General features: G+C 37.9%; 2 protein-coding genes across 5 annotated transcripts in view; both read right to left on the minus strand.

The window, feature by feature from the left end:
• The window catches only part of LOC126616695 (ETO1-like protein 1), a 93,185-nt gene that overhangs the window by 16,924 nt on the left and 50,801 nt on the right, over positions 1–25,460 (minus strand). The window lies entirely within an intron of this gene.
• LOC126616696 (uncharacterized) overlaps positions 1–25,460 on the minus strand; it is a 103,849-nt gene that overhangs the window by 3,024 nt on the left and 75,365 nt on the right. Inside the window, exon 4 of one of the 4 annotated variants that reach the window (XM_050284790.1) lies at positions 14,221–14,390. The exons of the other annotated variants lie outside the window; for them this stretch is intronic. Within the exon in view, the coding sequence (XP_050140747.1) occupies positions 14,263–14,390 (128 nt within the window). The 3' untranslated portion in view covers positions 14,221–14,262. Of the gene's footprint in view, positions 1–14,220; positions 14,391–25,460 lie in introns of those variants that run through there. 4 annotated transcript variants of the gene reach the window in all.

Genomic DNA, 25,460 nt, shown 5'->3' on the forward strand with positions numbered 1-25,460 from the left:
AAACATATTATGCTAAATTAGTGTACCAAAATGTTCGTACTTAAATATATTATACTAAACTAGTGTATCGAAACGTCCGTACCTAAACATGTTATACTAAACTAATGTACCGAAATGTCCATACCTAAATATATTGTAATAAATTAGTGACACATAAGATAATATGCAAAAACATAAGTGTACCAAAAAGTCTCTATCATAATATTTTCTTATATAAGATACTTACAATCAATTAGTGATGCAAATGTCAACAAATAAAAGCAAATTCATTTGAATTCAAATGAGTATTAAAGTTTAATTACAATATTTTTCAAAAAATTTAATTAAAATTATAAATAAACAAAGACATTAAATGCATATGTAGACATTAAATCTAGTCTAGGGACTCAAAATCAATTTTAAAAAAAAATCTTGTATAAGACATCTTTCTAAACTTTATCTTATTTAAGGATTAAAATCTAATTTTTTATACATATAAACGGATAAGTGAGAGGATAGATGAGATTTTTTTTTCAATGTAAACAACACAAGTCAGTGCATTACATGTATTGTCATAAGACGAGTGGAGAAAATAAAAAATAAATCACATTTTTACTTATATTATGACACGTGATATATTTCCTTGTGTTATGGGTATGAAAAAAACTCTTAAGAAGCATGAATACCGAATTCTACTTTTTGTCCCAAGTTTGCCAATCGATCAACGACTTTCATTTATATTGGAAAATAAAAAAGATCTCTACAAAAAAATAAAAAAGTATTTTAAGGATTTGATTTAATTAGTGATTTTATATGCGTTAATTAGGGTTTTAATATGATTTGATTTGTTCTGGGTTTCTCCTTGTCTTGTAGACAAAGGATTGTTTTTATTTCTCTTATATTATTAATTATTACTCTTTTGTAATCTTATAAATACCTCTTTATGGAGAACAATGAAATTGTATTGGAGAATGTGAGATTGTAGAGAATTCTAAATTTATCTTAAACCCTTTATTTTCAACTTGGTATCAGAGTAGAGTTCAATTCTTCTTTGAACTTTGCTCTGAGCGCTTCCCTGTGGTGCACAAAGCTAATTTTCTTTGTGCACATACAAGCCATGAACTAGAGGATGAAGATTGTCTATGATTATTAGAAGAAGATAAATTATTGTTGCCATGAAGAAAAAAAAAAGGGAGAAAAGGTACGTAGTTTCGATGCCAAGGAGGAAAGAGATTAGGTGAAAAAGAAATTCACGGTAGTACCTGTTTCCTATCATGTAATTTTTTGTGTTTTATTATTATTATTATTTTTTTCTTGTGAGTTTATTTTTTTTAGGAAAAAAAAAGAAAGAAAAAGACTGGAAAAAGAATTGAAGGAAAAAAAAGGTAAATTACAATTTAACCGCTCAAGTTTAAGATTAATTGCAACCTCATACAATATTTTTATAACATTTTAATTTCATATATTTACTATTATTTTATTTTAATTTCATACATTCGTTAGTTAATCTGTTAGTCTGACCATTAAATGATGACGTAGAACTTATGTCACATAAGAAAAAAATTATTTAAAATTATTTAAAACATATAAATGGGTCCATCACTACAACTATTCACCTTCAACCTTCATCCCCTCTCCTGCAAGTCTGCAACCCAACCAGCCATATCCCAAAAAACCCAGAATTTTTTTTCAAGCACAAGAATCAACCAAAAAAAATATATGTATATATGTATATATATATACACACACACCAAAGAATCAACCCTCAACCCTCTGAAACAGATTACCCAGAAAAAAAAAAGAAAAGGAAAAACCCCTAAAAACACCATTGTCGCCCTCTCACCTATTTCCGGCGACCTCCTCCATCTCTTTCTCTTCTTCTTCTTTTACTCTAACCTCTAATTGGCGTCAACCATGATACGCAGCCAACAACGAAATCGAAGGGGATTTTGTTCTCACTCCTCCCCGACGGCTTAGATTTCGATGCGGCTGCGTCGCATCCGGGGTCTCCTGAATTGGGAGCTCCGCGGTTTCGGTTTCCAGCAATGATAAGGGTGAGCGTTGCTGCAGAGACGTGGGTTTCCGTTTCCTCCTCCTCCACGGGGCTCTTCGATTCGAGGGCTTGGGGGTTTGAAACAAAAAAAAAAAAGAAAAAAAAAGAAAAGAAAAATAGAACAACGTCTGACATGGTTCCAATTTAAGGAAAAAAGAAAAGAAATTGAAGATGGAAAATGGAGAGAACTCTGATATGGGTTTTTAAGATTGAACAACGTCTGAAGAAGCGCAAAATTTAATTTCCATTTTTTATGCAGGAATTTCAAGAATGTTGGTGAATCCGAATACGAGAAATGGAAAGCTTTTTGTTGGTATTTGGTCGCCGAAAAATTATAAATTAATAAAAAAAGGAAGCAAGGGTCTTGGATCCTTATAACAAGAAAGAAGATGAATCATTAGGAGAGGTGGGACGGCTCTGGAGATTTTGGAGACATTGAAGAAGGTGGGAAGGCTCTGGAAATTTTGAACACCCAGAAAAGAGAAAGCCCAGATTTGAAAAAACACGCTTCGCTTCTCGAGCGGGAAGTAAACAAGTTCAGCCGCATCCGATATGGCGAAAGTGTTTGCTGGGATCTTGACTTTGCGAGACAAGTGTTGCGCTTGGCGTGTAAGAACATGAGCATCCAATGGAGTTATGGTGCCGAAAATTTCTTTTTCTGATTTGAAGTTTCTGGATGATGAGAGGGGTTAGGACTGAGAGAGGTCCTACGACGGATCTGAGAGGTTGATTCAAGAAGGGTTTTCGGGAGGAGGAGGTGTGGGAGTGGCCGGTATGTAAGTTGGTCGGAGAAGAAGGGAGGGAGGGAGAGAGTTGAGAGACAGTTGGAGTTGGGGGAAGAAGGGTGAGGATGGATGGGTTAGTAGGGAGTGGGCCCAATTTTTTATATATAAATTGTTTTTAATTTTAGGTGGACAGAGCTGACTGCCACGTTAGTAAAAATAGGGGTGTGATATCCACACACCCCTTTTTACTTCTCACACACCCTTTTAATTTTCGGTCATCGGATCGGATGAAATAAAGAAGATCAACGGACATAAATTAACAAGGGGTGTGTGAGAAGTAAAAAGGAGTGTGTGGATAGCACACCCCTAAAAATATAGACTTTTATATTTGTCATGTCATCACATAACGGTTAAACTAATAGTTTGATTAACGGTTGTATCAGATTGAAATAAAACAATAAGTAATGTATGTGAACGAAATGTTTTAAAGATGTTGTATGAGATTGCAATTGCATCTAAACTTGAGGTGGTAAAATGTAATTTACCAAAAAAAAAAAAAGATTTGGTGACTAGGGTTTTCTAAAAGAGGTGTTAGTTTCAGTTAGGCTTTAAAAAAGATTAGCGTTTGCTCAAACTGGACTTTCGAAAAGAAGCGTCAGTTCCAACATATCAAGAGATTTATTTATCGGGCTTTTGAAAAAAGATGTAAGTTCCAGTCAGGATTTCAAAAAGATTAGAGTTACTTCCAGTTGAGCTTTCAAAAAAAAGCATTAGTTTCAAGAATTATGATCTGTTAGTCAAGCTTTCGAAAAGAGGTATTTGTTCTAGTTGGGCTTTCAAAAAGATAGGTGCTAGTTCCAGTTGGCAATTTGAAAAGAGACGTTAGTTTTGAGTGACGAATTGTGATTTGTTGAGCTTTCGAAAAGATTGACGTTAGTTTCAGTATATCAATGAAGATTAACTGCACGTTTGGCTCACTTAATGTGTGGTCCCACGTGAAGGGGTGTTGACAAAGTTTCAAATTAGATCTTATTTCCTTCTTGGCAAACTCATGATTTCACATCATGAGTTTAAGGGGTGTTGGAAAATAAAAAGGAAATTATTTTAGGGATTTGATTTAATTAGTGATTTTATATGATTTAATTAGGAATTTAACATGATTTCACATCTGCTGTCTTTTTGTATGTATTTTTTTATTTTTTATTTTTTGTTAAGGGGAAAGTTTTATTAAACACCAAACCAAACTTACAAGCAACACAAGGGCCAACTTACACCTATAAACAAACAAAAAATGGCCTAAGAAAAAAGAAAAACAGAAAGTGAGCCCAACAACAGTAAAGCCCAAAAAACAGCACAGCAGTCGAGAAGTTTCCATTGCTTTCTCCACCAACATAATTCAAGGCTAGCTAACCGATTCACCATCCACCTCTGAGTGTCACCTCCTTAGACGCCACCTAAGCACATCCACAAGTAAGAGATAGTCGGCAACCAAGAGAGAGAAGCCGACTACCAGTAGGAAGCTTGTGGAAACCCACAAGCGACATTACCAGAAACACCTAAGCTGGTGTAAACACCGAAACTCTACACACGAACTCAATAGGAAACATGGTTGTAGATTGGAGCAAGGAAGAGCCGAGAAGAGGTATACCCACGGGGGTTGAGGAATTGGACTGGCCGATGTGAAAAATTGGGAGAAATATCAGTAGAGGCAAGGAAAAAAGAAGAAAAAGAGAGAAAAGAGGACACGGCAACCGACCCAACTAAAGCTAGGGCCGGTGCCAGTGCCACCGGAGATTCTAAGATTTGAAAGTCTCACACAATCAGTGAGAATGACTCTCATCTAAGAGAGAAAAGTTCGATAATTTGCATTTTGATTTGAACTCTAATCTGCTGCCAAATGTATGCCAAAAATGAATTGTAATGTTGCTGCCCTGTAGCCTTAGCGGCTGTCCTGTGTACCGGGAATATTATCCAAATCATGAAAATCTTCTTTGCTCCCTGTTTTCTTTTCCTCTCTGCCTTTCGTTCACATCTTCATTTTTATTTTCTAATCTTTAATTCTAGATTTGATTAGGCTGGAAGATGGTCTGAATACCAATCTTATATAAAATTTTGTCGACGAACTATGATTTATAAACCCTAAACCCTAATTTGCTTCCTTGTAATTGGGAGGGCAGGGTAAGATAGGTCTACGATTTCTCTCCTGTCAAATGTGACAAAATAATAATAATAGTATTGATTCCTGAAAGGACAATACTTTCCTCATCCAAAAAAGAAGCCATTATAACGGAATACCATTTCACGGTACGAATATCATAATTAAGTAAAACAATTCATGTTCTTTAATCGTTACCATCTCTAGAAAAATCTATTCGATTTGGAGGCTGTTTCAAAGAAATTGACGGATCATCTTGAAGAAGATATTTGTTATCATAATCCTTAATTTTTTGACACATATGGATGATTTGATTTGGTCTAGGTTTCCTTGTTTTGTAGACAAAGAATTATTTTGATTTATTTCCTAGTATTGCTTTTTTGTAATCTTATAAATATCTCCTTATGAAAAAGAATAAAGTATTGTAATTGTATTCGAGAATTGTAAGATGGTAGAAAATTCTAAATTTATCCTAAACCTTTTATTTTCAATTTTATGTTCTCTGTAAATGGGACAAATTGTGCATTGCCAATCATTGTGTCTTGAAAACAGTGTTTCAAGTTTTGAGGGTATATTTCAGAATTTTATTATTTTCATATTTTGCTTTTAATTAGGATTAGCACCCTAGGATTTGTAGTAGTTAAGCAACTTTGGCTTCAGTATTAGGGTTGTTACGATGGGTCACCATAAATTCTAATTAAGCAAGTGAAAGAGCGGTTGGGATATTTTGTTTACCTTTCTTTGGCTTCTCGAGTTGAGGCATGGGGAAAGCGCTACTAGTCACAGTTGCTTGTTCACTGTCGCTCTCGGGGAGCATGAAGACGGCGCGGCCATCAACAAGTTCATAAGGTTTGGTCCCATCATTGTCTTTGTGGGTCTGCGGATTCATACCACTGTCTTCATACTCATACATGCCAGCTCGTTTTAACAATTCGTTCATGATCTTGACAGACCATTTGTGTTTTTTTTTCTTTTCCCTTATCTTTCTTATCTGCGTAGATCCTTTAAACATCGTATAATAATGATTAGATAAAGAAAATTATATATCTAACTAAGAGAGATTAGGAGATAAAACGAAAAGTGTTACCTAATCCAAGAACAATCAGCATTGCCTTTGATAAAAGCTTGACAAACTCAAAGCATGTTGTGTAGTTTCTGGGAAACTTTTGGTGTCCTTGACTTATATCATTGGATTTTGACCCTGCATATACAATTTTCTCAACTAAGATTTTCTTCAAACCCTAAACCCCAATTTACTCCCCTATATCTGGGAGTGTAGGGTCAAGGGTGAGGCTTAAGATAGGTCTAGGATTTCTACTTGGTCAAATGTGACAAAAAAAATGGTAAATTACATTTTACCATTTTAAGTTTGAGCTGCATAACAAATTCGTACCTTATCTTTTAAGCATTGTAATATCATACATAAATTTACGAATTTGATACAATGTTATAGATCTCTATTAAAATATTTGTCAATTTGTTTGTTAATTGCTGACGTGACAAGTGCAGGATTCACTTTCTCACCCAACTGAATTAAAAATTCATCTAATATTAAATTAAAGGATAAAATCATTATTTTTTTTTCAAAAATACTGTGAGACCCACCCTACCAACCCATCACCCTCACCCTTCCCCCACTCCATATGTCTCTTCCCCTCTTTACTTCCTTCACCACCAAAACCACAACCCACTGCCACCCTCTCCTGCCAATCACCTCATATTCGCCAATAACCCACGTCCAAGTCTTGGCTCACCACCACCATCCCCACCCCCCGACGACCTCAGATCTATCGCGAGCCCTGACAAGGTTTATTTATCGACGAGGCCTATTTACCCATAACGACGTCATTGCAGATGAGCCCTGATGACATCATTAGTCATGTGAACCGGATAGAGTCCACCCAAAATCTTGGATCTGCTCGAAATCGTCCCTTGGCGGCGAAGCAACTCGACCGAATCATGTGCGTATTAGTGTATAAGCTGTGAGCTAAGTAAAGTTAAAGTAAATAAACCTTGTTTTGAATTGTGTATTCACTTAGTCTTAGATTATGACAAGTGTAAGGCTGAGATTGTATTGTTGGTTGTGTGTATCCAGCTAAGGCTAGTAGTTATGTACATATGCCTTAGTGCGTGTATTGAGAGAGATATATGAAACATCACCTCTCAGACTTTGAGAGAGAACAGAGCACTCCTTCACATTGTATCTTTCTCTAACCTTTCAGATTTCTTACTTCCATAGAAACACAGCTAATTCAGAGAACTGTAACATGGTATCAGAGCCTTGTTCGATCATTTGAGATTTGGGAGTAAACTGTGAAGCAATCGAGCTACACTCGAGCTCGTTTCGATTCAGGCGAAGACCCTAGAATCCGATTTCGGTTTGTGTTCGTCTCGTCTAAGCTAAGAGATGGCTGGATCTGGAAGTTCTGAGGTGAGAACTCCGATCTTCTCCGGTGAGAACTACGAATTCTGGAGAATCAAGATGGTGACGATCTTCAAATCTCACGGGCTATGGAAATTAGTTGAAAAAGGGATTACGATCTCAGAAACAAAGAAGAAGAAGAAGGCTAAAGGAAGCTCAGAGGAAGAAGAAGACGATGAGAAAATGGTCGCAGCATATATGCAAGATGCAAAAGCTCTGGGTATTATTCAGAATGCAGTCTCAGATCAGATATTTCCTCGGATAGCTAATGCAGATTCTGCGAAGATGGCATGGGATCTGTTATATGGTGAGTACCATGGTGGTGATCAGGTGAGATCTGTGAAACTACAAAATCTGAGACGTGAATTTGAGTATGCTAGGATGCGTGATGATGAAACTTTGTCTGGATATCTTACTAGGCTAAATGAATTGATTAATCAGATGAAAACATTTGGTGAGATTCTGTCCAATGAAAGGCTTGTACAGAAAGTTCTGATTAGTCTTAGTAAACCATATGATCCCATATGTCTAGTCATTGAAAATACAAAATGCTTGGAGACTGTAGAATTGCAGGAAGTTGTAGCAATTTTGAAAAGCCAAGAACAACGGTTTGATTTACATACTGTTGATGCAACTGAGAAAGCATTCTCTTCACTTTCGGTGAATCCAAAGGAACAAAACAGGAGTAGTGCATACTCTGGTTCATCCAGATCTCAGAAAAACTGGAATTCTAAAGGCAAGAAATGGGAGTCTAAGCCTAAGTTCCAACAGAGATCATTTACTAATTCTGCACAGAATTCATCTTCTTCAGGATTCATGAAGCAAGATACAGTTAAACCACAGTGTAAAGTGTGCTCTAAGTTTCACTTTGGAGAATGTCGATACAAGGGGCAATCCAAATGTCACAACTGTGATAGGTTCGGGCATTGGGCTAGAGAATGCACAGCAGGCAAGGTTATTCAGAAGGCAAACTGTGCTAATCAAGCAGAAGTGACAGGCAATCTGTTTTATGCTAACAGTGCAATTACTGAAGTAAAGGTGAATGAAAACTGGTACATTGATAGTGGTTGTAGCAACCACATGACTGGAAATGTTGAGCTACTTATGGATGTAAGAACAAATGTCACTGGAAAAGTACAAATGCCCGCTGGAAATCTGGTAGATGTTGCTGGAATAGGTTCACTTGTGATTGATACAAATTCTGGTAGTAAATGCATCAAGGAAGTCATGTTTCTACCTGGTTTGAAGGAAAATCTGTTGAGTGTGGGATAGATGGACGAACATGGATATTATTTGCTATTTGGTGGAAGAGAGTGTTGTATATTTGATGGTCCTTCACTTGATTGTCTGGTTATCAAGGTTAAGATGAAAAGTAATAGGTGTTACCCTTTGTCTTTAATGCAAACTGATCAAGTTGCATTGAAGGCTAGTGTAACTGAATGTACCTGGACTTGGCACAAGAGACTAGGACACCTAAATCTTAGAAGCCTCAAGCAGCTTAGAGAAAAAGAAATGGTGCATGGTCTTCCACACCTTGAAGATGTTGATGGTGTGTGTGTAGGTTGTCAAATGGGAAAACAACACAGAGATTGGTTTCCAAAAGGACAAGCTTGGAGAGCTAAGAATCCTCTAGAATTGATACACACAGATTTGTGTGGCCCCATGAACACTGAATCTATTGCTGGAAATAAATATTTCATGTTGTTTATTGATGACCACACAAGAATGTCATGGGTTTATTTCCTACGACATAAGTCTGAGGCACTAATCTGTTTCAGAAAGTTCAAAGCAATGGTGGAGTTACAATGTGGATTTAAAGTGAAATGCCTAAGGAGTGACAGGGGGGGAGAATTTCTCTCAACTGAATTCAGCAAGTTGTTGGAATCTGAAGGCATACAAAGACAGTTATCCATTGCTTATACTCCACAGCAAAATGGAGTAGTGGAGAGAAAGAATAGAACAGTTGTAGAGATGGCTAAGGCAATGCTTCATGATAAAAGCATGCCATACTTTCTGTGGGCAGAAGCTGTACATACAGCTGTTTATATTCTAAACAGATCACCTACAAAAGCTCTTGATAATATAACTCATTTTGAAGCCTATAGTGGGAGAAAACCAGGAATTGGTCACTTAAAGGTGTTTGGATCACTCTGTTATGTTCATGTACCAGCAGAAAGAAGACAAAAGCTTGATGCAAAGTCTGTCAAAGGTGTGTTTGTGGGTTATGCAACTTGTGAGAAAGGGTATAGAGTATTTGATCCATGTTCAAGGAAGTTAATCCTATCAAGGGATGTGGTCTTTGACGAAACTATATCTGGGAATTGGAAGCAGAATTCAGAGAAGTCTATTGCAATAACTGATATTCAAGATCAGTATAGGACTGTGAGTGATTTCAGTATACAAGAAGTGACAGAAGTAGAAAATAGTAATCAAATGGAAGAACAAGATAGAGATGTCTCTGAAACTGTTGAGATCACTAGTCCTTATGATCATACACCAGTTAAATGGAGAAATATCAGTGATATCCTAGCACAATGCAATCTTTGTATTGTGGAGCCAGAGAAGTATGAGGAAGCTGCACAAGATAAAGCTTGGATAAAAGCTATGCAAGAAGAACTATCCATGATTGAGAAAAATGAGACTTGGAAGCTTGTAGACAGACCAAGTGATAAGCAGGTTATTGGTGTGAAATGGGTGTTCAAAACCAAACTGAATTTGGATGGCTCAGTACAAAAGAACAAGGCAAGACTAGTTGCTAAAGGATATGTGCAGAAACCAGGACTCGATTATAATGAGACTTTTGCTCCAGTTGCCAGATTGGACATCATCAGAACACTGATTGCACTTGCTGCACACAGAAGCTGGAAGATATTTCAATTAGATGTTAAGTCTGCTTTCTTAAATGGAATATTGCAGGAAGAAGTATATGTTGATCAACCTGAAGGGTTTGTGATTAATGGCAAGGAAGACAAAGTTTACAAATTGCACAAGGCTCTTTATGGCTTGAAACAGGCGCCTAGGGCCTGGTATGGAGAGATTGACAGCTATTTTGCTAAGTGTGGGTTTGAGAAAAGCTTAAGTGAAGCAACTCTCTACACTAAGACAAGGGGAGAAAAGGATATACTAATAGTCTCCATATATGTGGATGATATTGTGTATACTGGAAATAATCAAGACATGCTGGATGAGTTCAAAGAAGATATGAAGGAGAAGTATGATATGTCAGACTTGGGCCTTCTTCACCATTTTCTGGGGATGGGGGTAATTCAAACAGAATCTAGCATCTTCATTCATCAAAAGAAGTATGCCTCTTCCCTGTTGGATAAGTTTGGATTGAAAGAATGTAAATCTGTCTCTATACCTCTTGTGGCTACTGAAAAGTTGAGTAAAGAAGATGGCAATGGTGCAGCAGATGAAGAGAAATACAGAAAGCTTGTAGGCAGTTTATTGTATCTTACTGCTACAAGACCATATGTGATGTATGCAGCTAGTTTGTTAGCTAGATATATGCATGGTCCTTCTAACAAGCACTATGGGATAGCTAAGAGAGTGCTCAGATATATCAAAGGAACACTGGATTATGGTTTGCATTATATGAAAGGCAAGAAGGCAGTTTTAGTTGGTTTCTGTGATAGTGATTGGGGAGGATCAATAGATGACAGCAAGAGTACCTCAGGCTATGCTTTTTCATTCGGCAGTGGAGTGTTCTCATGGGCTTCTGTGAAACAAAATTGTGTTGCATTATCCACAGCAGAGGCTGAATATATTAGTGCTGCCGAAGCAACATCTCAAGCTATATGGATCAGGTTTGTTCTTGAAGATTTTGGAGAGTTACAAACTGAAGCAACTCCTTTGCAGTGTGACAATACCTCTGCAATCTCAATAACTAAAAATCCAGTGTTTCACCAAAGGACTAAGCACATTGACAGAAGATATCACTTCATAAAGGATGCTTTGCAGCAGGGAATTGTTGATTTGGTATACTGTCCAACCAAAGAACAAGTGGCAGACATTTTTACCAAGGCCTTACCAAAAGAGAGATTCAACTATCTCAGAGATAAGCTTGGAGTTGTATCAGCTCAAAGCTTAAAGGGGAGTATTAGTGTATAAGCTGTGAGCTAAGTAAAGTTAAAGTAAATAAGCCTTGTTTTGAATTGTGTATTCACTTAGTCTTAGATTATGACAAGTGTAAGGCTGAGATTGTATTGTTGGTTGTGTGTATCCAGCTAAGGCTAGTAGTTATGTACATATGCCTTAGTGCGTGTATTGAGAGAGATATATGAAACATCACCTCTCAGACTTTGAGAGAGAACAGAGCACTCCTTCACATTGTATCTTTCTCTAACCTTTCAGATTTCTTACTTCCATAGAAACACAGCTAATTCAGAGAACTCTAACAGTGCGCAAGCTCCATCCTCACCCATTGATGTCTTCATCCCTGAAGACTAGGAGTCACCGTCTCCATCCTTGACATCAGCAGGCATAATTCAACCAAATGGGCCGGTGCCCACCATGGTCTCACCTTCCCCGATGACGATGGTACCCAGGATATCGTCGTAGAAGGTCTCGACAGGAGGGAGGCGGAGATGGAGGAGGAGAAGGAAGGAGTTTCAAATTGTTTACATCACCGTTCATTTGGTTGGAGGCTTTGGTGGTGGGTGTTGTGGTTGGGGTTGCGGGAATCGGAGAAATGCAAAAAGAGTTGCTTGGTGGAGAAGGAGGATACAATTTGTTTTATTAATTTAAGGGACATCTTGATTCCGGTTCTTAATTAACCTAACCTAATTGTTAGACTGAAATCTTATTTGTTTAAATATTTTGATCGACCTTAGCCTCATTTAAGATATTTAACTCATCCATTTATGCATTTAATGTCCCACAAATTATGAAATTTAAACAAATTCAAATAATATTTTTAATTATAATAAATACTTAAAAATCAATTTTAGAGTAATATTGTTCTTCACACAAATTATAGCAAAAAAAATAATGTACCCACATAATTATTAACATATTTAAAAAAAATAACTATTGATATATTTTAAAACATAAAATAAATACATATAATTAGCATGGGTACATTTACCAAAATTAAAAATGGGTACAAATAAATTAAAAAATATGGGCACAAAAAGGAATTAATATATGGGTACAAATTAAAACTGAAAAGAAAATTGGTACAAATAAAAAAAAAAAAAAGTTGCAAACTAAAAATGGGTACAAACTAAAAATAAAAATATACGATAAAAAATTTAGTCATGATATAAATATAACAAATGCAACGTTTCTAACACTAAATGAATATATTTAGAAAAAAAAAATTTATTATTGAAATAAGTAATGATGTTTATTAAAATTTAAGAACCTTGATCAAAAATTGAAAACGAATAAGATTTTAATCAATAAAGTAGGAAAAATAGGGATGAGAACCTAATTTTTCCTTATTTTAATTTTTGTTAGACTAAAAAATCATTAATTTTTTATTTTTTTTAACTTATTATTATTAAGAGGAGGGCGATGGTTCAAAACTATTACAATATTTAGGAGAGATGAGAGTTTCAAACCCTGGGACACATGAGTGGAAATTCAACACCCTATTTACTAGGATATTGGATCACATGCAATTAATTCTTTAATTTAGTTAGGGGAGGAAGTGGGTTATGCGCCTGCTACATCAACAGTTAACAGACAAATCGACGATTTTTTTCAAGGAGGTCTAGTATTGCAACGAATTCGTAAGTTAATATATGACATTGCCATGTTTAAAAGATAAGGTATGAGTTTGTATGTGACCTAAAATTGAGGTTAAGATGTAATTTAATAATAATAAAAAATATTAGTATTGATTCCTGAACGACAATACGATCTCATTCTAGGAAGAAAGGAAAGTCTCTATCCACCACTATAATGTGACATCATTTTAGCGTACAAATGTCATAATTAATCAAAACTGATCATGTTCTTTAATCATCACCATCTCTAGAAAAATCTGTTCGATTTAGAGGCATTTTCAAAGAAATTGACGGTTTATCATGAAGATGATATTTGTTATCATAATCATCACTTTTCTGACAAATATGGATGACTATATGGTCTCTAAATCAAATGAGTAGTGGTATTCACACACCTTTTTTACCTCCGACACATCTTATTAATGTTTGTCCATTGATATTTTTCAATTCATTCGATCAAATGGCCGAAAATTGAGAAGGGTGTGTGAGAGGTAACAATAGGTGTGTGGATAGCACCACTCATGAGTTTTCTAGAACTTATCTTTATACGATGATAATGAACAGTTTCAATTGCAACATTTGTACAATGAAATGATGTCACGTTAGTAGAGGAGGACTTTTAGTTTTCCCCAAACTAGAATGAGGAAACTATTATATATATCCTTCTTGAAGCACCTTATAAAGTGTAAATGCAGAAAGGTTACACAGTATGCCTTCCTTAGAAGTTACCTGAATTTGAAGTGTTGAGAGTACGCTGGTGCTCTGGATCTGCTGATTTTTTTTCTCTCCTCTGTCTCTGATTGGCTTGGACGACGTTTTTGATAACTACAAAATGAAGATAAAAAATTCGTCTAAATTATAATCACTTGGCGATGATTATTATACTTCTGTGGTTACATGATATATGCAGGAGAAATACTCAAATAATTGAGGTATTTTGAGATATTTGATTTTGAATTCCCCTACCACCGGGAATTGTTTCCCTGAACAACCTAATGAAGTTGATGCAAATCTGGTAGTTTTCTGGATAATTGGGTTTCTCTTCCACTTTGAATTTCTTAATTATCCCCTCATTAGATCGATCCGCCTTGAGCTCATCAACATAAATACCTTCCAAATTACCATATATATACAAAAAAGAATGAGTAGGGTGATACTTGTAATTAGATTTCAAAGTTACCAATAATAATTCTGTACTAATACTCACAGTAGTAAATAATTTTTTGGAATAGGCCGAGCTGGCTACCGCTTTTGAAGGCAGAAGGCTTGGTAGCCAGAAGATGGAGAGGGGAAAAGCCTTGCGCATTGACATAATTAACAAGATCTCCATACAAGTCAATTATCTGAAACGCCAAATCTGTCAACCAACAAGGTACACGTTGTTATTTACTTTACATATCATAAGGGAATATATAGCAGATATATATATATATATATATATATATATATATATATATACACATATACATATACATGGAAGTGATCCAGTTAATTACCAAAGTAGTCCCCGGAAATTGCAGAATGCAAGATGGTATCACCGTCATTCCTCCTACAATAATTGTAGCGTTTCTGAGGATCATCTCCAAAGGTAGGGGTATAGATGTGGTGCATGCATAAGAAGGCATCTTTTTTACCATAGACAGCAGCCAAGAATAGAGGAGTCTCATTGTCTACATTAAAAGTACTGACCAGCGATGGCTGAGCCTTGGCAAGGCAGCAACACATTTTCACATTTCCCATCCATGCCGCGATGTGGAGAGGGGTATTGCCTCGCTCGTTTTGAATTTGAAGCTGCTCTTTCATAATCTGTTTTACTAGCTCTATAACATGTTTTTCTTGGCCATCGGATACTGCTAAGTGTAGTGCTGTGTCACCTGACTTGGTGATTTTTGCCCCGTGAGCCTTCTTGTTGAGCTTATAGGTTCTAACAACTGCTTCCCACTTCCTCTGCATGGCAATTCGGAACAAGTGTTTCTTGATTTTCCCTTTGTCCATACTCTTGATCTCGTCATCCGTGGTAGAATCCACCGTTTTATTTTGGTTCATGGTAGAAGCTATTTCTTCTCTTCCTGATATGAGTGTCAATTAACACTGACGTTTGTCTTCATATTTATTCTGGTAAGTAAACAAGGTTTAACTTGTAAAGTACCATAGTTTCCAAAAGAAGATACTTCCTTCTGTGACCACAACTATACCCTTTACACTTGCTAAATTACAAAGAAAATTCTCCCTTCACCCTTTTTCTTTAATTTGGCCATTACTTATCTTCCTTTACACTTGTTACTCTATACCAACATCAAAAAGTTCACAAAAGCTATTCCATACTCACTTTCATTTTTCGGTTTCCAGCTGTGGGCATACAAGATAAGAAAGTCATTCTAATGATTGTTTCAAGATCAAAAGTTGGCCCATTGATCTTGATTTTGGAATGACTTTATCACCTGGCACTGCAAGTATTTGATGCTTCCTGAATTTACTTGGTGTACAGTTTTCCAAGAAGAGAAGTAATTGTTGGTGCTTCCTTTTCATTTCTTTTTCCTCTTTTCCTTTAACTATTTCTTAAACTTGGCTAAATATGCACAGTACCAGAAAATACGACTTGCTCTACAAAATTTTGCCCGACGAACCCAATTTCGTCGGGTAATGGGACATAACTCAATGAATTTTTCAGTTGGTAGTGCAAAGATGGTCAACATTTAGAGTTTACTTGGAACCTTTAGGTGACGGAACAAGATTGCATGGTAAGTTAAAATTCGCTAGGCAAAGTTTTGGGGCGAAGAGGAAAAATGGTGCATAATATCTGACGGTTGGCCCGACGAATCCTATAGTTGTCAACTAGGTTGACTTGGCCCGACAACATGGTTCGTTGGCTAAGTTCTATTGTCGGTGGTCAAAGGCCCACAATGACTTGTAATAAATATCTACCAACACAATATTTGCTCCACGTTTACCTTGTACTTGCCCGACAGAGTTATTCATTGGGCAAACCCCTAAAATGTGGATGATAAGGTGATAAATAGAAATAGGTTAACGATTCATAATCGAGAAATATTTTGTAATGTTAACAATAACTAATAATTTTCTTTGGGGCATTTTGATCTAGATGTTGAAATTTTTGAATTTCTTAGACCAAACATCTAAGGCTTTGATCAAACTAGCAGTAAGTCATTACAATTAACGCCAATAATGAGGATGATAAGGTGATAAATAGAAATAGTTAACGATTCATAGTCGAGACATATTTGTAACATTAACAATAACTAATAAATTGTTGTAAACATTCCTAGAATAAGTATGATTGTGTAAATCCTAGATTAGATTTGATTCTAGTTATCCTTTCCTATTACAACTTGTATTACTTGGAGGAGAAGGAATATCTTCTCTCCCTTTACTACTATAAATAAAGCCCAATGTAGGAGGGATAACAACACACACATTCCCCTACAATTCTACAAACACACATCTCTCTTCCCTCTCCCACTGCCGCCGGCCCTCTCTATTTTGTTAGATTAAAATAGACCACAACACTTTATCAGCACGCTCCTACCGCTGCGCTTAGGAATCTGACGTTGGAGATTTTTTTTCTGCATCACACCAGTTCATCCATATCATCACGCAATCAGGTTCTTTCCAAACAACGACTTTTAACTCGATATTTTGCAAGCCCTGATAGCATGAACATTCACCATGATGCATGACCCAACTTTACGTTTAACGTATTTTAGATTCTACATAAATTGTGTATGCTTCATCACCAAAATTGCTACAATTATGTGAATTTGATATTTTTCATGAATTGAATCTTACATATGTACATGCATTGAAACTATTATTTGCATATGCATCAACGTAAATATGTGATTCATTGAATTTTACATGCATATAATTATATTTGAATTGAAATTTTATTTATTTATTTTTTTTTTTTGCGATTTGGCAATCAGGGTTCTAAGTTGAACCCGTGCACTTGCACCATGCAAGCCGCAAGCCACCAGGCCCGCAGCCTGCGATAGCCCAACCCAAAACCACGGCTGGAGTTTCTGCTCCTCATCCAAACCCGTGACCCCCATTGGAAACCTGACGCCTATGGCGTCCCAAACCCAGAAAATCCGACATGGTGTCGTGATATTCAATCCAATCTCACTGAAATTCCTAAAGAATTTCATCTAATTTGTATGAAATTTCAGTTTAAATTTCATTAGGTTTTCCGCGATTTCGATCGAAATCCACTATGGTTTTTCACACCCGCAAGCATTGGACACCAAGGTGCGTTTGAAGCACCTTGTCCTGACCTTAGCAACGTCGCCTGCAGCGACGCCGTCGATTGACTTCGGCCTTCTTCCTCGGCCATGCACACCCAGCGCCGCTGGGTTTGTTTTGTCTTGTAACCCGAGCCCTAATGGGCTCCTGTCCCTCGGCCTGCATCAGCGCCTTTGGGCTTGCTGATGCTTTGAGATGTCACGGCCCAGCCCGTGCACAAAGAAAAAAAAAACATTTTTTTTTGCTCTGGGCTAGCCTACAACGGCCCAGACCGAAAGAAAAAGAAAAAATCTTTTTGTTTTTGGGCCAGCCTGAAGCGGCCCGCGAAAAAAAAAAAAAGTTTTTTTTTTGGTTGCTTAACGCAGCCCAATCCACCCTGTAGGCCTGCAGCCTACACCCGAGACCCTCCCCAGTCCAATTTTTGGGCCTAGGTCTCACGGACCAAATTTTTCAAGCCACCCGTGGCTTCATATTTTCTTTTGGACCGCAAATTTATTCTTGGCCTATATTTTTAGGCCCCGAGATTTTATTATTTAATACTTTTAAATAATATGGGTTTTTATTTTTTTCACCCACATTTTTAATTTGGCCAGAAGTCCAATAATTAATTCAATTATAATTATACAATATTTTTGCATATACTTGTTGCATATTTGTTTGCATATATATATTTGTGTTTGCCTGCAGGAATATATGAACCTGAAGTTCATAATTACTTTGAAACCCGAAGTTTCTTATAAACATGCCTTGTTTGAAAACCTGAAGTTTTCTCTTAAACATATCACCCATGAAAACCCGAAGTTTTTCATGCAAAATTAAACCAATACATGTCTATTAGAACCTGTATGTTCTACTCCTATGTGAATGGATTGATTTTTCTCCATTACACTAACCACATCTTGTCCATCTATTTGTGATAGGAACATGTCGAATTTGAACAAACTCGACTTCACCGCTTTGGAGGTCTCTGGAAGGAACTACCTCAAATGGGTTCAAGATGTGAAGCTCCACCTCACTGCCAAGAACTTGCGTCTTGCTATTGAAGAAGCAATAACTGAACCTGTTGGCGAAGCTGAAAAAGCCACTGCTATGATCTTCATCCGAAGACATATTCATGACGCTCTGCAAACTGAGTACTGTGCTGAGGAGGATCCACGTGCATTATGGGTCGCTTTGGCTGATCGTTTCGATCACCAAAAGGACATATTCTTGCCTGAAGCAAGACACGACTGGCAGCACTTGCGCTTCCAAGACTTTAAGTATGTGAATGAATATAATTCTGAAGTTTGTCGAATCCGATCACTTCTCAAGTTTTGCAATGAAACTTTGAGTGAAGAGGATCTCCTGGAGAAGACCTACTTGACCTTCCCTGCTTCTAATATTGTCCTGCAGCAACAATATAGAGCTCAGAAGTTCACTAAGTTCTCAGATTTGATCTCTGTTTTACTTCTTGCTGAAAAGCAGAACCAGCTGCTGATGAAGAATCATCAAGCTCGACCTACTGGCGCTACTGTTGTGCCTGAAGCACATTATAGCACTAATCAGCACCCAAAACGCCAAAAGAGGCGTGGTAAGGGCGGCCAGAAGCCATCCCACCAAGGTCAACAGAGCCAAGGCCCATCCAAGGGAGGAAACAAAGCCCAGAAGCGCCCAAACCTCGCTCCCAAGGCCCCGAACTTCAAGAATAAGGGCAAAGCACTTGCCACAATGAATGACGATATGTGCTATCGTTGTGGTTCAAAGAACCATTGGTCCCGTATTTGCCGTGCTCCCAAGAAGGTTGTAGATGAATATCATTCTCGTCGTAAGAAGTTTGAATCAAACTTCATGCAAGTGGACGAACCGGAAACTACAAAGATGGAGGTTTCTGACTTTCAGGAGGATACCACTCCTATGGAAGATTAGAATCTTAGACATAGACTTTTTTTTAGTTGAAATAAGACAATTGGGGCCGAATTCCACCTAGTGGCCACACCTCACCTTGTTTTTGGTTGATTTTGAACAATTTTCCTTTATGTTTTGGATTATTAGTTGGCGATTTATTTTGGATATTCAGTTTTAATCTTTGAATAAATGAAATTATTTTGAATTGATACTTGTTTTTATAAACTTTTATGCCTGTGACCAATTCAAATTAATTTTTCATTCTAGGTATGACTAGTGGGAAAGTTAGTTGTCTGGCAGATAGTGCAACCATGCATACTGTTTTACGTGAACGCATCTATTTCACTAACTTTGTTGATGCACAAAATCAGCGAGGACTTTGGTACAACAGAAAGTGTCAGGTTTGTGACATTCGCTTGGTTGCTTCGATCACTAGTGAAGATAAGTACGTAAATGAATAGGGACAGGGAAGCAAACACAAGATGTACGTGGTTCACCCAGATCGGCTACGTCCACGGAGTAGAGGAGTTCTCATTAATTGTAAAGGGTTTACACAAATACATAGGTTCAAGCTCTCATTTTTTGAGTTCTAGTGAATAGTTTAGTACAAAATGACATTAGAGATTATTGTGGGAGAATGATCCCTATTTATAGAAGAGAGTTTCTAGTTTTGTTCTAACATTGACACGTGTCGTGTTGTGATTGGATTCTGATGTTGACACGTGTCGAGCTGTGATTGGCTTCTGATGTCGACACGTGTCGCATTGTGATTGGCCTCCTGGTTGAAGGGAAGCTCTTCTGGGTCCTTGACGGTATAACGTTGATCGGTGCTCAGTAGTTTTGGGATTGGTCAAGTATGGTGCAAACAGTGCTCCCCTAAGTTTCCGAGTGAGGGAAGCTCCTCGGTTGGGGACTTGCAAGATCCAAGCCATTGAGTAATCACGAAACTTCTAAGTACTGAAGTGTGGTATCATTTTCACGTGCCTTATCTGTCTCATATGTAGATGTGGCATCTTCTCTGGAAGTACTTTTCCTCCATCCATGGGTGGTATCTTTAACCGATGAAGATGCACAAGGTAAGGTATCAATTTCACTTGAAGCTTACTTGTAGTTTCGGGCTTGGTCAAGTGCGATACAAACCCTATAGTAGGAGTCCCCCAAGTCGCCGAGCTAGGAGATCTGCCAAAAGAGGTGACAGACAAGGTAAGCAGTCAAACTTCCAAGCAAGCAACCCAGGATCGGAGGTTCGACTTTGGCTTTCGGTTGATTGTTCTCCTTCTCCTTGTCTCTCATTCAGCTGCCAGGATAAGGAGAAGCAAATGGAGAAGAGATGATATGAGATACTTTTGCTTTTGAAGAAGTAACTTTCCACAGGCTTATTCTTGAACTGTGCTGGAGGGTTTTCTGGTTCCCTTCAGAGTATAAGGCTGACTCAAGAATTTGAGGGTCAAAACAAGTCCATCAAATCTAGAGTACGTTCGACCTTGATGATATGGGATACTTTTGCTGTTGACGGAATAATGAATGTGGTATGGAAAGGTATCATGCTGTAGTGATCTGTTTCAGCTCACCGTTGAACCTTCTGCTTCAATCTTTTGCATGGCAGAAGTGGTGTGCAACCTTTGCATTTAAATGGTCTTTCAGAACATTCCTTTATAGTGACTCATCCACGCTTGGCAGCTTTAGTGTAAAGAGCCAATATCTGATCAACTGTCATGAGGTATGTGCCGGTGGAATTCATGACCTTGACAGCAGTTGAGGATGAGTTCTCGAGAGCAATGCTAAGTAAGCAACCAGGCAAAGGTCTCAGGCAGTCAGTTCCAGATTGGAGGTTTGATTTCAGGTTCCGACTGACTGCTCTCTTTCTCTTTGTCCTGCGGGTGTGGACAAAGACCAAGACAAGGACAGGGAGAAAGCATGATATGGGATACTCTTGCTTTCGACCCTGATGATATGAGATACTCTTGTTCTTGGTGTGGCTTATTTGCTGAGGTATTATCGGGGGGAAATAAAGCTGAGTATTTCGAGAGGTTATGTTGAGGGTGCATTCTCGAATGCGAGAAAGGGTTGAGCATTTTTGCAGGTTTGCCTGTCCGTTGAGGAGGGAGGTCGATGTATATAGGGATTTCCCAATAACAAGTAGTAATGCTATTCCTTTACCCTTCTTGGTCACAGTAATGTAGTAGGAGCTGCCAGCTTCACGTGTTTTAACTTTGTCAGAGCATTTTGAAAAAGTGGTATGTGGTATCTGGAAAGCTGATGTTGCGTGTGAAGATTACAGACAAGCTTTATCTAAGGAAATCTGGCTCTCGAAGTTCTGAGAGCTGTGCCTCTTTGGTTTTCGAACAAGCAATCCCGTCGGGGATCTGGCTCTCGAGATTCAGAAAGCGGTGCCGCTTCAGTTTTTGAGAAAGTAATTATGTTGAGAGTCTTTTCTCGAATGTGAGTAAAGGTTGGACGTTCTTGCTAGCCTGTCTTGCCACGGAACACGGAGGTCGACACACATAGGGACTTTCCAGTTGTCAAGCAGTGGTGCTGTTCCTTTACCCTTGTGGGTAATAGTAGGGTAGCTGGAACTTCGAAATTCTCGTGCCTAAACTTTGTCAGAGATCTTTGGCAAAGTTATATGTGGTACCCGAGGAGTTGATGGTGCGTGTGGAGAGTGGTGATTGAACAGTAAGATTCACGTGCTTTCTACTTCACCAGAAATCTTCGATAGATTGCCCGTAATTTCCACAAAGCTGAGTGTGCATGTGACATGTGCTGATGAGGCTGAAAAAGCAGGTGCTTCTTCTATTTCTGAGATCAGCCCTCGTGGTCTCTAGTAGCCCAGCTTTTGAGAAAGGAAGCGCCTCTTCGATTTTTGAGATCGGTCCTCGTGGTCTCTGAGCAGCCCAGCTTTTGAGAAAGCAAACGCCTCTTCGATTTCTGAAGCTCCATCAAGTGCAGATTTTTATAGAGGCTGGCATTAAGTTCCACAGCACACCTGAATCTCCACCAGTAGAAGCTCCCTTCTTGCACTTCTAAGATCTTGATTTGTCTGACCTCTTCTCTCTTCAACACTTTTGAAAATGTCTGGCCCCTCCGACCGTCGTTTTGACTTGAACCTTGGAGAAGAGGCAGCCACGCCTTCTCCAGACAACATATGGCGCCCATCCTTCATATCCTCTACTGGTCCTCTTACCGTTGGGGATTCTGTGATGAAGAATGATATGACCGCTGCGGTGGTGGCCAGGAACCTTCTCACTCCCAGAGATAACAGACTACTTTCCAAACGGTCTGATGATTTGGCTGTTAAGGATTCTCTGGCTCTTAGTGTTCAATGTGCAGCTTCTGTGTCTAATATGGCCCAACGCCTATTTGCTAGAACCCGCCAAGTTGAATCATTGGCTGCTGAAGTGATAAGTCTCAAACAGGAGATTAGAGGGCTCAAGGATGAGAATAAACAGTTGCACAGACTCGCGCATGACTATGCTACAAACATGAAGAGGAAGCTTGACCAGATGCAGGAATCTGATGGTCAGGCTTTACTTGATCATAAAAGGTTTGTGGGTTTGTTCCAAAGGCATTTATTGCCTTCGTCTTCTGGGGCTGTACCGCATAATGAAGCTCCAAATGATCAACCTCCAATGCCTCCTCCTTCTGGGGTTCTTTCCAGTACTGAAACTCCGGATAACCACCCTCCGGTGCTTTCTCTTTCTGGGGCTCTACCGACTGCTGAGACTTCCCCTAAGCAACCTTTGTGAAGGCTCCCTCTTGTTTGTTTATTTTGATTCATGTATATGTACATATTTGTAACTTATCAGGAATATCAATAAACAAGATTTGCTTCATTTCAACGTATTGTGTTAAATACACCAAGACCTTCTTCACTAAGTTCTTTGAATTTTTCCTTTTGTTGAAGCTTGTATGTTGAAACTTTGTGAGTGAAGCATGTAGGTTGAGGTAGTACTCCCTTAATTTCCCGAGTGAGGAAAACTTCTCGTTTGGAGACTTGAAAAATCCAAGTCACTAAGTGGTCGTGAGACTTCCGAGTATCAAGGTGCAGTAGCATATGGTAGGAGTCCCCCAAGTCTCTGGTCGAAGGAGTTGACGAATGAGGCATTTCCTTTCTAAGTGGTAGCCTAAAACTCCTTCTTCATATATATGTGTGATGAAAGTTGTTAGGCCCAAAGAAGAGGAGGCCTAGGTAATTTTTTTTTTTTTTGATTTTTTTTTTTTTTTGAATTTTCAAATTTCCGGATTTTTGAATTTTCAAATTTCCGAAAAAATAAAAATTAAAAATAATATATATATATATATATTTAAAAGCTTTGTTGGTGAAGCTTTGGTGTTGAAGCTTTGTAGGTGAAGCTTTGTTGGGCATCATGAATTGATTTTGCTTCACACTATCTTGATGAAGAGTGTGTGAAGCTTTTATATGTTTTGGTGTTGAAATTTTGTATTGTAGGTGAAGCTTTGGGGTTGAAGCTTGATATGTGAAGCTTTGGTGTTGAAGCTTTATAGGTGAAGCTTTGGGGTTGAAGCTTTATAGGTGAAGCTTTGGGGTTGAAGCTTTATAGGTGAAACTTTTGTTGGCACCATAAATTAATTTTGCTTCACACTATCTTGATGAAGATAGTGCAAAGCTTTTGAGATTGATATTTGTCCTCCATTGATGAAGCTTTTGTTGGCACCATAAATTGATTTTACTTCATACTATCTTGATGAAGATAGTGTAAAGCTTTTGAGATTGATATTTGTCCTCCATTGATGAAGCTTTTGTTGGCACCATAAATTGATTTTGCTTCACACTATCTTGATGAAGATAGTGCAAAGCTTTTGAGATTGATATTTGTCCTCCATTGATGAAGCTTTTGTTGGCACCATAAATTGATTTTACTTCACACTATCTTGATGAAGATAGTGCAAAGCTTTTGAGATTGATATTTGTCCTCCATTGATGAAGCTTTTGTTGGCACCATAAATTGATTTTGCTTCACACTATCTTGATGAAGATAGTGCAAAGCTTTTGAGGATTGTAGTTGTGTTCCATTGATGAAGCTTTGTTGAATTTCCCAATTTCCAATTTCCTCTTTTTTTTTTTTTTTTTTGTTTTTGTTTTTGTTTGTTTTTTTGTTTTTTTGTTTTTTTGGGAAAACTAGAAATTTGAAAATGTGGGAGAGACAACGTATACAAATTTTGCTTCCATACTGTTAAGCGAGAGATTGTGATGCAAGCCACATCTTGTAGTAGTCGAAGGTTTGGATAAACCATATAAATTGAATTTGCTTCGAACAGTCTTGATCAAGAGCGTTTGAAGCTTTCTATGAGTTGTAGTGTTTGCATTGTTACAGAGGAGAAATGTCTGAAGCAGATGCAAGAGGGCTGAAGAGCTTGATCTTCGTATACCATGCATTGAAGCCATTGTTGGCTTGCAATAAGACTTTGTTGGTGACTATAGCTCTTGTTAGGCATAAGTGCTCCCCTAGTTGAGTTGTAAAGCTTGATGGTTTTTGATTATTTGTGAATGCTAGGAGTTCACATGTACAAGTTGTACCACTCGTCTTCTGGTTAATGGAATGAATGGTAGGTTGCTTTCATCACTTGGTTGGTGGTACGAATGTGAATTCCTTAATCACATTTCATCATATTTCATCACCTGGTTGGTGACATGAAGGAGAGTACGCGTTGTACATTTCATCACCTGGTTGGTGGCATGAAGGAAAGTACGCGTTGTACATTTCATCACCTGGTAGGTGGCATGAAGATGAGTTCCTTCTTCACCTGATTGGTGATAAGGGTGGCAAGTTTCCAAATAATATTAGAGTACGGGTTGTACATTTCATCACCTAGTTGGTGGTACGAAGGTGAGTTCCTTCATCACCTAGTTGGTGAGAATAAGGGCAAGGTGTCGAGGCACATTGTGGCAAATGTCGAATGACACAAAGTGTGTTGAACCCTTTCGAAGCACAGTTGGCTTATGTATGGATGTGTTGGAATGTATGATGTTTATGCATGAATGTGTTGGAATGTATGATGTTTATGTATGAATGTATTGGAATGTATGATGTTTATGTATGAATGTGTTGGAATGTATGATGTTTATGTATGAATGTGTTGGAATGTATGATGTATATCCTTTGTATAGTCTTGTTGACACATACTTAGATTTTGTTTTGTATTGGAAACATTTGCGTTGAAGCTTCAACATTTGAGTGTTTCATTGCTCAGAATGGAAAAGAGTTTATGGCCGAGTTGGCTAAATCAC

The sequence above is a fragment of the Malus sylvestris genome, chromosome 3 (assembly GCF_916048215.2).
Source record: "Malus sylvestris chromosome 3, drMalSylv7.2, whole genome shotgun sequence".
Classification (NCBI taxonomy): domain Eukaryota; kingdom Viridiplantae; phylum Streptophyta; class Magnoliopsida; order Rosales; family Rosaceae; genus Malus; species Malus sylvestris.